General features: G+C 39.0%; 1 protein-coding gene across 2 annotated transcripts in view; it reads right to left on the reverse strand.

Annotated features, from left to right (window-relative positions):
- Positions 1–4,732: 4,732 nt before the first annotated feature.
- TSHZ1 (teashirt zinc finger homeobox 1) overlaps positions 4,733–14,190 on the reverse strand; it is a 40,325-nt gene continuing 30,867 nt past the window's right edge. The window contains exons 2-3 of one of the 2 annotated variants that reach the window (XM_041484857.1): positions 6,096–9,287; positions 4,733–5,500 (exon numbers count right to left, since the gene is read on the reverse strand). In XM_041484857.1, coding sequence (XP_041340791.1) covers positions 6,103–9,287 — 3,185 coding nt within the window. In that variant the 3' untranslated portion in view covers positions 4,733–5,500; positions 6,096–6,102. Of the gene's footprint in view, positions 9,288–14,190 lie in introns of both variants that reach the window. The other variant, XM_041484856.1, reaches the window with a different exon arrangement.

Genomic DNA, 14,190 nt, shown 5'->3' on the forward strand with positions numbered 1-14,190 from the left:
TTAGTTTTGATGGAACACTGCTCCTCAGAAATGCTCAGGTTAAACCACAGTTTCTTTGCATGTCCCAATACACTGTGCAATTCCTGCAGGAAAGAGGAAAAAATGGAAGAAATCTTTTTTTTCAGAGACCTCCTTCAGGAGTTTACAGCAATGGTCTCCACTAGCTGCAGAATGGGGCAAGTGGTATTTGATCCAAGCTGTCTGTCTGTATCTGGGGACAATGTCCATTGCCAAGATAAAGAAACCTATCCTGCCATTCAAAAATACAAAACCTAGTAATTTTAAGTAATTCACCAGGACTGATATTTGGTCTCACCACTGCTCAGTCTTGAGCATCCAAACCTCACTGAAAGGAAAGTCAAGGGGTGAATGGATTCTTACCATGGTGATACACAGTATGATATAATGAAACTGAAGTGTCAGCTGGCAGGTTAATACATTTTGCCAAACTGATTTAGCACCTACCAGTCCACCAGTGAACTTATATGAAAGAGACTGCTTGCTCTCAGCTATTGAATCTTCCATCCCAGATCATACTTCATGGAACTCAACCACTTGTGATAATAAGTGTTCTGGGGAGTAAGAGCATGTGCCCGAGAGCATGCTCTAGTGGCTACACCTCTAGCTGCTGGTCATGAGCTTTGGGCATTATTTCTGACTATGTGACCTGTAGCATGCTGCTTTCTGGATTTCATCATGGGTGTCATTTTTGGGTAGGAAATACAGGAGCCATTCCAGCTTAGTGGTTCGTGATGAGCTCTAATACAAACTTCAGTTTGTACACACTCTTAAAGAGGTGGCTTTGAAGTTGTCATGCATACCAAGAGAGGTGACTTCCACCTGCATGACCCTGAAGGTTGGTCTGTATTTGCCTAATGTGTCCCACCAGCCTCTAGAATTTCATAATGTAGGCTGTTCTGAGCAAATGAATCAGCTCTGGACTCATAGAAGAGCAGATGGGTTGCAGGCAACCAGACTCCAACCTTCCTTCCTCGAGTGACCATGTGGCATTTAACCACAGGTGTCTTACATCTGACAAGCCTGGTCAGGAACCTGTCAGGCTTTAACCTGCAACTTCAGACAGTGCTGACACAACCACTCTGGACTGAATACAGTACGCTCTCACTACATTAAATTGGTTCAGATTTATGCTATAGTGATGGTCAACACATTGTGCCCTGAACAATTTAGTCTGAGAAATGCTCCTTTAAAAATAGCTAATAATTTTAACAATCCATTTTCCCCGAGTGTCTTAGACTAAGAAGTTTATCCAGAGGTAAAAACCATTCCAATCCTTATAACCTGGGGATAACTAATCAAATTTAAACTTTTTATTTTTCACAGGGAAGGGAAAAAAACCCACATAACAACTACAGCAGCTAGGATAAATCTTACTAGATGCATTTTGACCATGCTGATCCTGATTCAGCAGGTCACTGGCCAGCACTGCAGAGGTGTTTAAAAATAAGGGATCTTCACAACAGAGTCATTTGAGCTTCTCATTCCTAGTGGGAAGGTCTACAGCTTTTATAACCATTGCACATTCGGATATTGGTTGTCTGAAAATAACTAGGTCCACTAATTATTTTCACTATCAGTGTTTGCAGTCCTGACCTCCTGGTGCTAAACTATTCTAAAATCAGTTTTGCTATATCACTGGTCAAAAAACAGTGTTAATGAAGATGTGGGATAAAGAAGCACATTTTATAAATTATACTAACGTCAGGTAATCTGCATCATCTTAGACTTGTAAAATGTTCTCCTTTTTAACAATACATCCAGTTTTGGATATTGATATTTTCACTTAGTTATGATATCACCTTCTACTTAGAATAGCATCTTTCATCCCAAAATGTGGTCTCTCCATCTACCTGTAGGATGAAGCTGAGTAAATACAGTGATGAAGAGAAGCTAGACAAAGCCACATGAAACATTACGAGAAGAAACTCAATCAGAAGAGAGGGGAAAACAAAAATTTGGAGGAATTATATTATAGAGATTAGTATCTGGCCAGTAAATTTGGGTTAGCATTCTGTTCTCATCCACGGACCGAAAAGGACCCTGCTTTTAAATTTCAGTGAACAGATGGTGAAATCCCACTTCCTGCTACTCTCATGCTGGGAGAGTAACTCAATACTGCATCAGCCAGGAGACCAACACCTACAGAGCTGCAAGAATACTCCGCATGGAAACTGGCTTCTCCTTGGAGGTCTCCTAACCAGGACCCCTGCCATATTATTTAAAGAATATCACACACTCAAATCTGAAATGGCTTTGGAAAATGCACGTGAAGGCTGATGCACTGTGCCTTGATTAGTCTAACACAAGATAATATGTATATTTTATGCCTTTATGCTTAATTGCAATTGCATTTTAGTGGCTTCCATGAAAAGGATGGATTATATTTGGCATCATTATTACAAGCGTAACCATCCAGAGAAAGCTGCAACAAAGTTATGTTGCAGAAGACATTAGTAAATAATCCACAAAATACTATTAAAAAAAAAAAAAAGGTATTTCATTCAGGACTAATGATGTCAGTATACAGATATCCCAAATTTCCAGTGGTTTGTACCAGGTTTGAAACAGCAACATAGAAAAATGCACCAAAGCAGAAATCAAACCTGCAAAAATATGCAAACCAAGATCTTCTGCTCTGAGAACAGATACAAGCAAAGGTGTGAACACCAGCAGTGTAATGCTGAAAAAAAAAAAAAAAAAGAGCTTTATACATTTCTGAAAAGAATCAGACACACTAGATTTTGCATACATCACAAAACAGGTATACAGGCTTCCAGAAACTATGATGGAGTTTAAAGATCTTCAGTTTATTTTCTTCAAGATCAGTCCTGAAAGGCTACGTGGTCTCTTCCATCCAGTAGCTTTAGAAGCTACTAGTAAAATAGCACAAACTTACTTTTATTGCAATCTTACGAAAATAAAAAAGAAATAAACATGGAAAAAATTGTGGGAAAAAGAATAACTCCATTTTGAACTCTGCAATTTCTTTTTTAAAAAGGATTATTTTTCTGAAATACAATATTCAAACAAAAGTGGCAAAAATCCAAATAACAAAGATCCTACTGTCACTGTACTTAATTTTCTTAAGGAGGTGAACCATCAGAGCCCTCCAATTTTCATCTACTCCATATTTCAATCATAGAAAGTGAAGTGTTACATCAGCATAGTCACCAGGTAAAGCTGCTGGATTATTCTAAATGGACATTCTTCAGACGGTGGCACAGATGATGAGTGATTGTCCAATTCTGAAGCTATCAGAACTGAACGGATTTAGCAATGTCATAAACACCTCTCCAGGGAGTCACCTGGTGTTGAGAACTCACTTTACATGCCGTGTTTCAAAATCAGTTTTAATGGATTTACGTTAGATTCAAACCCACTTTAGAGCTATTATTTCTCCCTTTCAACCTTTTCACACACTACTGCAATGTACTACAGCATATTTCATAATCACATGTTTGCAGGCCTGTGGGAAAGTAAACAAAACTTCAAAGGGTTATTATTTAAGGACTCTGTATTACGGCCATAGGCCTGGCTGTTTTTCTTCCTCACCACCCCTTGGGCCCAAAGCACATAATCATCCAGTAATTGAACTGAAATGTCTAAATGGCTAGATCCCCTGAAGGACATAGGTAGTTAGCAGTGGAGAAAGTAAGGGACATTTTAAAAAACCCTCATGGCACTTTCCTGCACTACTTAGAAACACCGTATAAATGTAACTGACCTGGACCTGATAGGCTTTTATAGGAAACAGAACAGTGCATGGGTATTTCTGGAGTTGTAGCTAAAGTAAAGATTAAATATTGAAGCATGCTGTATTTGGAAGCAAAGATCTTACATTTAAATTACTTTCAGAAGAACCGAGAAGAAACAGAAATATACATGTGTACACAGAAGTATATATAACACGATAGTACCACTAATACCACGTGAAAGCAAACCCCTTTAGGTCCTCATATTTAATAGCCCATCCAAAAAGTGTAATGGATAGCAGATCCCAGGCTTTCATACACTGTAACTGTCAAAGCACTCAGGAGATAGAGAAGTGAAGGCTCTGACAGCTCTCTTTTACATTCTAAATGACATCTGCATTCAACAGAACAGAAATAAAGATTAAGGGAAACACCTGATATGATAGCGCTCAGCTTACCTCAAAATGCAATATTTAAAAAGTACAGAGAAACACAGGTCTGCCTCCTTGTACTGTAAGTAAAAACTGGTGTCAAAGCCTCTGAGGTCTTCACCGCTGCCAGAGAGGCAGCACTGCAGCATCCAACAGATTGCAGGGGCAGGAGCCACAGCCTCTGACTATGGAACTGCTGAGATCAAAAGGTGCTTCACCAGAGAAGGGAGGGAGGAGACGGCCTTTGAACGCACACAGAAAATGGCTACAGGTACACACAGCGTAAGGAAATTAACTTGGCCAAAACCTTTGCAGCCTCTTGTACCCCAGCGAGGAGCAGAACGCCCCTCGCTGCTCTGGCTATGCACCTTTTGCAGTGAGTGCCTGCTGCAGATCCCTTCCAAGAGGTTACCAGCATTACGGCTTTGAGCGAGACACGTCAGCACACCGATCATGAGAGATGATTGCAAATAGATTTTCGCTGGTTGATTATATAAACGATGCCTCTTATAGCTGGAGTAACACCTCAAAGGCAATATAATGACGACATGACAATGTATGTAAATCAAGAACTGCATGTGGGTTTATTTTACACTTGAGAAAACAGTGGATTTAATTGTGTGAACCAAAATGTACTGTACAATATTAATGATAAAACATCAAAATGTATAATTCATAGTGCATTGCTTGCTTTATTTTTATTTATTTATTTTTTTTGTCAGATAGTTCCTTTAAGTACATGCATCTGGAAAGATGCAGGTGCCAGTAAAATTCCTCTATTTATATCAAGCTGCAGGAACTAAATTTTATTCAAAAAGTGTGGTTTTACATTATATACACAGAAATTGAATATAAAATGACAATATAAAAAGTTAAAAGAGAAAGCATACAGCCAGAAGGTACAAAGAAAGTTGAACAGTTTAAAATGGTACGATATGTAACATGTAATTTTTTAAGCTGATGCTGGCAATTTACAAGGAACAGAATCCAACATTTGCCCCATTTTTTTTTGTTTTCATTTACCAATGCAGCACACTATAGAAAGGTCAGCTTGTACCAAAGCTTAACATTTGTAAATAACTATAAACTGCAGTATTTTACAGAAAAAAAAAATAATAAAGGAAAGAAAAGAGCATTTTTACATTTGTTTTAAATAACAGCTTGCATACTTTTTTTTTCTTTTGCCAAAAAGTGGCAATTCTCAGCATCCAGAGGATTTGGGCATAGTGGCAAATTGGTTTGCTTGTTTTTTTAATTATTATTTAACTTATACAGTTGTGGCTTCCTAACCCCTTGAGTACTACACAGCTCTCCTTCTTCCAAGGACTGCATGCACAATATCTTCACAAACCAGTTCTGCATTTAAAAAAAAAAAAAGGAAGCTCATTCATTAAAAAAAAAAAAGTCCTGCTTCCGACACAGCTTTTATTTGAACGAAATGCCTTTAAGCCTTTTGTTTTATTTTGTTTTTCCTTATTTACTTATTTAGTCATTGGGAAAGGCACAGAAATGCTATTACAGTTCTCAGAGGGTTAAAACTTGACACTACCAGGTTCTGTGACCTTTATTGTCATGGCAACTTTGTAATTTTAGGATGTCTCTTTATCATTGTTCTTTGTGTCTTTCTTTACGGCTAAATTAATGTCTCTCAATAGTGTCTCCCACTATATTCTACAAAAGATAGCTTAACATCAAGGACAGATGTTGAAAATAAAGGTCAGACTTTGACTCACAAAAAATAAAAACAGAAACAAAAAAATAACCATGCACAGATCAGACAAAGAGCATATAAATATAACTACAAAATAAGTATAAGAAAAACCAAGGTCCAGATAGGCAGTTCAGCAACAAAAGTAAGACTGATTTCAGAGGCTCAGGTCAGGCCTAGTGCAGTACTACGAAGAAGTTTAGTGCAATGTTCCTGTGGTCACTTGCATACCTGGCTGCTTACCTGGACGCTATTGTTTTTCTAACTCAGTTACATAGATCAGATGGTCCTCTGGGGACTTGCCATGTGTTTTACTAAGGTGCAGTTTGACTGCATGTTTGCTTGCAAAAGTTCGGTTACAGAGCTTACATTGGAATGTGGAGCCTAAGTCCTCCTCAGCAATTCCAAGTGAGCCCAAAGTCTTGTTTGCGAGGACTTTTGAAACATTCTGCTGTTCTTGAATCTGATTAAGTGGCAACTTTGACAGATCCTTCAAACTAAACCCTAGGTGTGTCTCTAAATGACTTATGTATGTAGAAGCAGTCCTGAACTGAGAGGCACAATCATTGCAAAAGAAAACAGGATGTCCTGTGTCCAAGTTCTTTAAAAATTTAGTTCCACCTGTCCTCCTTAACTGATACTTCACATTGGCCAGCCAGTGGCTAATTGTGGTCATGGAAAGACCAGTAAACTTAGAGATGTGTACCCGCTCTTGTGGACCTAGATCCGACATAATGTATTTGCCTTCTGGGGTCTCCCTCAAGCTGGAAGCAAACTGGGCTTGAAGGATCAGAAGATGCTGAGGGTTCCAGTTGGACTGCCTACCCTTCCTCTTGTGTACTGGTGACAGTTCATCCAGAGCCTCCTCAAAACTGCTCCCATCAGCATCAGACTTCTCTGACACGGTAGAGGGAGTTGAAGACTTGGGTGTCAAACGTCCCGTGAGGTTCTTCACCATATCGGAAATATCCAGCAAGGCACTCTCCCTCAGCGGGGATGAGGCAGAGTCAGCCACACTGGAAACAAGAGGCTTGTTTTTGGACTTAGTTAAATCAATAGGTTGATCGCTGTTCTCATAGTAATACCGGTCAATAGCATCAGCCTGCTTGACTGGAGTGCTTGGGTAAATGGGTTTGTCCAACATGCTGTTACTAATTTTGTACAGCATGGCCAAAGGGTCCAGAGAGGGGCTTACTGGCTTAGAAATTTTGCCTAAGTGGGTATTCATAATGGACTGTAAAGCGCTCAATGGATTAATGAAGGATGGCTCAGGTGAATGATCTGTGATAATTCCTAAATTGTTACAGCCATTTGCAACCTTTGTTTTAAGTGGCTCTGTACCATTTGGCGTATGTGCTTCTGCTGGACTATCCTTTTTGACCTTCTGAACTTCAGACTCAGAGCTCTTCTTTGGCTGCTGTTTGTTATTTATTTCTTCTGCTTTTGGGAAGTCCTTGTTTTCTTTAGCAGCAGGTGACGTGGGTTTAACTGGAGAACTCTTCTCCTTCTCCAAAGGCTTCTCTTCCTTCTTCACATTGATTTTACCTGTAACTTTCTCCACTAGTTCCTCCATAGCAGATACATTGCTCTTGTGAGGTGGGGGTGTGAGATTGCCTGGGGAATGGATGAGTGCGTTGTGTTCTGACGACAGCGATTTCACACTGCTTGCGTAGGATGGCTGCATTTGAACACTCTGCACTGCGGGCTGAAGGGGTTTGACTGTTCCCGGCAGCTGGTAAGCTGCATGGATACTGGGATATCCTCCCCAAGAAGGAGCTCCATTCTGGGCTTTGCTGATGGCTGTTGTCACTGTGTTCTCCAGGGATTTCAATATGTCTATTCCCCCTTTAGGACTATCATCTAGATCCTCCTCTCTGAGGTATTGATACAAAGTTGTTGGCTCAAATTTCTCTGTAGAGTCCTCACTCTCTTCTTTAATCTTTTTTTCTGTTTCAGTGACCACCAGCTTTTCCTTCTCTAGGTCTTTCTTTTCCTCCGAGTTTGTGGAGCCCGCTGGGGAATCGGGCTGCTTTTTAATGTTGGAGGCTGGTAGCCTTGTATGGGTGGTGGGTGGAAGAGGTATAGACTGTATTTTCTCCTCCACCACTGGGTCCAACACTAGCTGTTTGCCTTTTTTGGAAGCAGAATTGGTCACCTTCAAGAAATGACCGGTGACCATCATGTGAGCAGTGAGCTGCTGCAAAGTATCATGGGAACTGCCACATTCCATGCATTTCAGTATTTGGGCTTTGCGTGCCTCAAACTGCCAAGTGTAGCTAGCACCATTTTGATAGCCATAGCGGTTGTTCGGAGTCACATAGGGGTTGGCAGTTTTCTGATCCTTTGCAGACTCACCCAGTGAAGCTTCTGCCGTGATCCCTGTCGGCTCAGGTGAACAAGGCGAAGCCAAGTCCTGAAGTGCTCGCTTTTTGGTAGAAGGGACCAATTTGGTGATGGCTGGTACTGGCTCCTTCAGAGGCACTTTCTGGTAATGCTTTGTTTTTATCATATGGACGCTGAGGTCTTGCAAAGACTCAAATGAATGCCCGCAGTACATGCACTTCAGGACTTTCTGGGCATCCTCTTTGCCTTCCATTTCCATAAGTGATCGTTTCCTAGGCTTTGACCACCGCTTGGTCTTATCAGCTTCTTTATCTCTGTTGTCATCACGGTAATGTCCAGTTTCATTCATGTGCACTGTTAGCTCCACCAGCGTGTCGTAGGCTGCGCTGCAGTCTTTGCATCGGAACTTGCTGGCGCCAGTGAACACAGACCCATAGAGTTTATTGTTTTGCCGGTAAAGCTGCACTGTGCTGAAGAGACTCGGCTCCGGGAGAAGTCCATACGATGACGTCTGCTGCAGAGTTTTAGCCAGCGCAGCTTGGTGCCAGTCGTAACCCGAGCCACCGCTGTTACTATTACTGTTACTAGTGTTACTGGTGGTTGTACTGGTACTAGTGTTGGTACTGGTAGTACAAGCACTCTGGGAATTGGCATTGGCGTCAGTACTGGACATGTTTTCATTCTGGCTGATTCCGTTGTTGCTGGTGGTTGGATTGGATTTCTTTAAGTCCAAAGCTAAACTGGACCAGCAAGTCTCTGAAAGCAAATTTGCATACACAGCTTTTATTTGTGCCAAGCTGTCCTGTGGATAGGAAACATTGTCTGTGCACTGAGGATCCTCTTTCTCTTCTTTAGAGGAAGTGCTTTTGAAATGGGCCAGCTGATCGCTGTTTTCACTAAACGGCGAACCATAGCCCGCATCCTGATTAGTTGCAGTGCTGACTGGGGAGTTCTGGTAGCTTTGAGCCTCTTTGATCTCCGCTTCTTCATTGCACAAATACTCATTCTCCTGGATGTCCAGAGACAGCCCATCATCTTCCACGCTGTCTTCATCTATTTCTGCTGCTTTCAATTCTTCCTCAGGAACATATGCTAAAATACAGGAGGGGACATGGGGGGAAACAAGACAATGTTATTGAACGCGCACATTTTACATGGCTCTCCTGCACTAAAAACTAACCATGAAGACAAATTTTGAAGATATATCCAAAACCCGAACTCACCATCACTCACATACTCCTCCTATAAATCCACACACTCTGTCATGGTTACAGTTTGATACCAGTGATACTGAAGAATAAACTTTGACTTCAGCAGTAAAATATGTGCCAGGACCACAGTAAATGCCATAATATCAAAACTAAAATCAAACAAAGAGCCTACTAAACTAGTTTTTATCAATTTTTAAAAATGGCCTGGTACTGAGCTATATTTCCTGCACTACATATGTAATGCATTGCAGCTGACCTGCATCCCTCAGACCATGACACTCAGAATCACTGACTTGACCAACTCTATCTTGTCAGTTCTGTCTTTTCTTGCAAACTGGCTTTAGCTACAGCTTCAGGGGCCATTTCTGTGTCGCTGATACCTGACTCTAATGAAGCCATACAGGGCAAGAGTGTCAGGTCAGCTGTTCCCAGGGTCTCCTGGTGTCTGGCTGTACTGCATCCATCTGAGAGCAAAACAGCTTTCATTTTTGAAAGGTGAGAAGAGAAGCAAGACTGATTGCTTTCTGAAATGGGAAGGATGTAGTTTGCCTCCTGTTATGATCTGATATGGGTCCTTCATTTACCATTTTGAAAAAAAGCAGTCAGAAGCTAAAAGTAAATGCTAGAGATTAATTTCTCAAAGCAACAAACAAAAACCTTGAGATCTCCATTGCAGCTTGATCATTGGTTTCTGGAAAATATAAAACTTTGCTATTGCATTGCTATCTGTGAAACTATATGATCTCACCAAACTATGTGTTTATCTATATCAAACTATTTGTTAAACTAGCAAATGTGATATTCATGAGCAGATGGTCATTACATCAAAACACATTTACTCCAAGGGCTCAATTCACAGAAGTGACTTACATGTACCTAAGTGATAAATGTACACTTTCATTGCAAAGCAGAAAACATAGTTGTATGCATTTCCCTCCAGTTTTGTAAAAGAAGCTTAAAAAAATCACAATGCCAATGGAATGTATATCATTTATAAGAATGTCAAGGTAGAAAATACGGATTATGAACAATTTTCAGTAACTGAATAAAAAAGTGGCTCCTTGTCAGGTGAGCTCTGCAGCAAGTGATGCTGAAATGTGTCCTGTGTCCTTTCATGCTACAATACTGAAAGCAAGCCAGAAAATAGGCACTCCTGCTCCTATGTTGTATGAAGAAAATATGTATTATTATGTTAACAAAGCTGAGGTCTTCTTCAACTGGGGGAGCATAAGTACGAGTCAAGCTTCTTTTTGTACACAGTTGCTAACATATTCTAAAATGTCTTTTCTGAAAAATAAAAAGAATCTTCTTTCATTGTAATATGAATACTCTTTGAAACATACTATGGTCAGTACTGCATTATGTATTCACCTTTGCAATTCAGTCTTAATGCAGCCCCTAACTGCTTCAGCCTGATCTTTTAAGATGAAATAGGAAAATACTCTATCTAGTATGGGGTTGTACTGAACCTTAAGATGCCCATTGCATTTTTCACCTTTCCCCTAAATGTCAATATTTTCAGACAATAATTTGACCTTTTAGTTTTTAAAAAAGTTCTAATCAGGACCCAAACAGATAAATCAGCCTCAAGTGTTTTCTAATAGGTTTAAAAGGACAGGTGAGTACCAAGCACAATAAATAAAATTCAGAAATAATCCTGGAGTCAAAGGCCAGTAAGATGCCAGAAAAGCATTATAAAATCAGATGAAAATATTCTCCAAAAGGCATTTTGTCCATAAAAGGAAGAATAGAATGCAGAAGTAGTAAGAGAATTCAGAAGACAGTCAGCTTCCCTGCCCTGCAGCAATGCTGCTGTTGGAACACTCTGCAGATATTTGAGGATGGTAGGACCGCTGCAGTTCTGAACTTCAGGTACACACATAGAATTCACTCCCACAGCTGCAGCCTAGGATCTCTTAGCCCTCTCATTCAAAATATCTTTTTGCAGCAATTTTTAATGACAAAAGACAATACATTTTTAAGTTGCAGAAAAGCAAAGCACAGTTAAAAAAGAATACGGTTTCTAATTTTGAAATTATTTTTAAATAGAAAATAAACCCCTCTGAGACCTAAAATGCACAACAACGGGCAGTTACCATCTGGCATTTTTATCAAAAAAAAAACCAAAACCAAAACAAGTACAAGCTAAAAACTGAGAGGACACACATTTTGAGCTTTTATGAACAGCTTTCTTCTCACTAACCACAGTGCAACTATGCCACTTTTCTCTAATTTTCACATCCAATTTTTTTAATAACTAGGTGCAAAAAAAACTGCTGTAAGATACTGGATGTTCCTATAGTTGATACAGCATTTTGTAAGGATCCATATTAATTTTTTGCTTACATCTCTTTATTTAATTCTATATTATGTGTGTTTGAAATATGTATAATAATTTTCTATTTTTATAATTGCTATATATAACCATCTATATATCTGCTTAAGTAGAAACTCTAATGATCCATTGCCGTGTCTTTTATTTTTCTTTATTTACTTATGATGGTGTTTTCTCTATTCTCATACTTTTGCACTGTGTCATAAAAATAAAAAGGAGCTAACCACACAAGAAACATTATAACTACATGTAAGGTCCATGTTAAACTGCCATAGCAAAGAAACTGAGTGTCAGGGTGAAATATCCATCTTTTACTCACTTTTTCTATTCTTTGGTTTTGCTGAGACTAGTACACAATTGAGTTCACTCCTTTACCAACATATACTGCAATATAAGGGTTAAGAATGTACAAATGGGCAGAACTATGATTTTCTATGATTTCTGAATTTAAGCCAGTTCTAAATAAACCCTGAATTTATATGATATGCACACCCACATGTCTGTACATGTATCTAAAGTCTCAAAGAAATAATGCTTCTTAACAAAAAAAGAGAATAATTTATCTGTAATGTTTAATTTCTATCACTGCAATAAAAAAATAGTCTATTTAACTCCTTTGGTTATCATAGGATACAGACAATACCTGTTCATTCAAAACTACTAATGCTTATGAGATGAATAGCAGCACACTCAACATATGGTATTTTGCAAGGTCAGTGCAATTCTCTTACTGAAAAGGTTTCTGTAAGAGCTAACAGAGAAGCAAACAAAAGGAAGAATGTTAACGTCTAAAAACATGTACATTTTACTAAAATTCTCACAGAAACTTGACAAATAAATAAAATCCAGTATTTTAAACATAGCAAAAATATTCCTATTATAATTACTTGCAGAGAGAACTAATATATTCTACCTTAAATAAAAGCATGAGATCTTCAGATTCTAAATTACAAAATGTAGACCAACAGACAACATATCTTTCTGTGACCGAGCAACTCTCAGCAATCTTTTCCAGACATTCCTGCATCTGCAAAGGTACCGCTGGTTTACACATGTCCCAAAACCACACAAAAATATCAAGAGCAGATATAGACAATGATCCTCCTCAACAGTAACTATATTAAAAGTAGAAGAAATTACAGAACATAGCGTCAGCTTTTCTCTTGCTTCTCATTTGTGTCTAGACAGACTGAGGCAAATGCAAGGTGTAAAAGAGGGAAAAACCTTCAAATTCCCGACAACTAAAAAATTGGGGGGGGAGGGGGGGGGGGGCATTTTGTATTTATTTTCTTTCTATTAAGTCATGCTATTTTTTTCTGCCGATAAAATGTGCCTTCTGGATGCCAATGCTTCCCCATAGATATACTGTCATCTTTGAGCAGTGTTAAAAGCTGTGCATTCTAATCTAAGTGGACATGAGATGCTATATATTGTACATGTGAGTAGCACAGCACATTGTGTTTGCTTCAGTGAGAATATTTACACTATAAATACACATCCATTGTTTGAAAGAGCAGAGAGAGATCTGAAATGTAAGGATGTGGTTAAAAATACAAATATTCTCACATAAAACCTTTCCACAACCCTGGAACTATGCTTTTGAAGGAATCTGTCTCTGCAGAGGTATTCTTTTCCATTCAAAAAGGGATTCAACATTGAATAAATTATTTTGAAAAGCACCAAAAGTAATAATTGTATTTGGTTTTAGTAGTCTACAAAATTAAATGCAGTAAGCTCTTCAAGACCCAATTTTAAATCCTCCAAATAAATAAATTTATTCAGAAGAAACACCTAAGCAGTGAAAGTCACAGTTCAGTAAAGGAATTGAATACTGAAATAATTTTCACTGAAATACCTATTTCATAGTTTTGACAAATAGGGATAGGTTTAGGTCTAAAATTCTTCACTAAATCAGGGCCTACTCTGTGACTAAACAATAGTGGCACAATGTGAGTGTTCACCATTCTTCAAGAGATGTATTGCCACAGCTTCTAATATTTACCCAGCCAACAGGAGACAGCAGCTGCAGAAGTTTTCACAGCCCACACTGTCACCTTGCACAAACTGCACTCCAGGCTGGGGGTGATTTCCACTGCACACAAGAACACAGTTCATATCTTAGGAAAAAAAAAAGTACAGCTAGAAAAGACAATCTATAGCCACACATCTCCCTCATTATGGAAACAAGAGGCAGATGAAAAAACCCAAATCATTCACAGACACGTTTCCAGAATACAGAGCCATGAGAATTTTACAGAAGAATCCAAAATCTCACATTGTGGGGGTTTAACATGTGTGCTGGAAGATTTGCGAATCTTCTGTATTAGTATATACCCACATACCCAATGTTCATACAAAATTCTGGCACAGATGCTACAAATCTGTGTGCATGTGTGTGTGTCTGTATTACAGTGTCACTGTGGTGGAAAAATATGGCTTAGTAATGACA

This window comes from Pyrgilauda ruficollis, unplaced genomic scaffold (assembly GCF_017590135.1).
Source record: "Pyrgilauda ruficollis isolate IOZ18807 unplaced genomic scaffold, ASM1759013v1 scaffold68, whole genome shotgun sequence".
In the NCBI taxonomy this organism is placed as follows: Eukaryota; Metazoa; Chordata; class Aves; order Passeriformes; family Passeridae; genus Pyrgilauda; species Pyrgilauda ruficollis.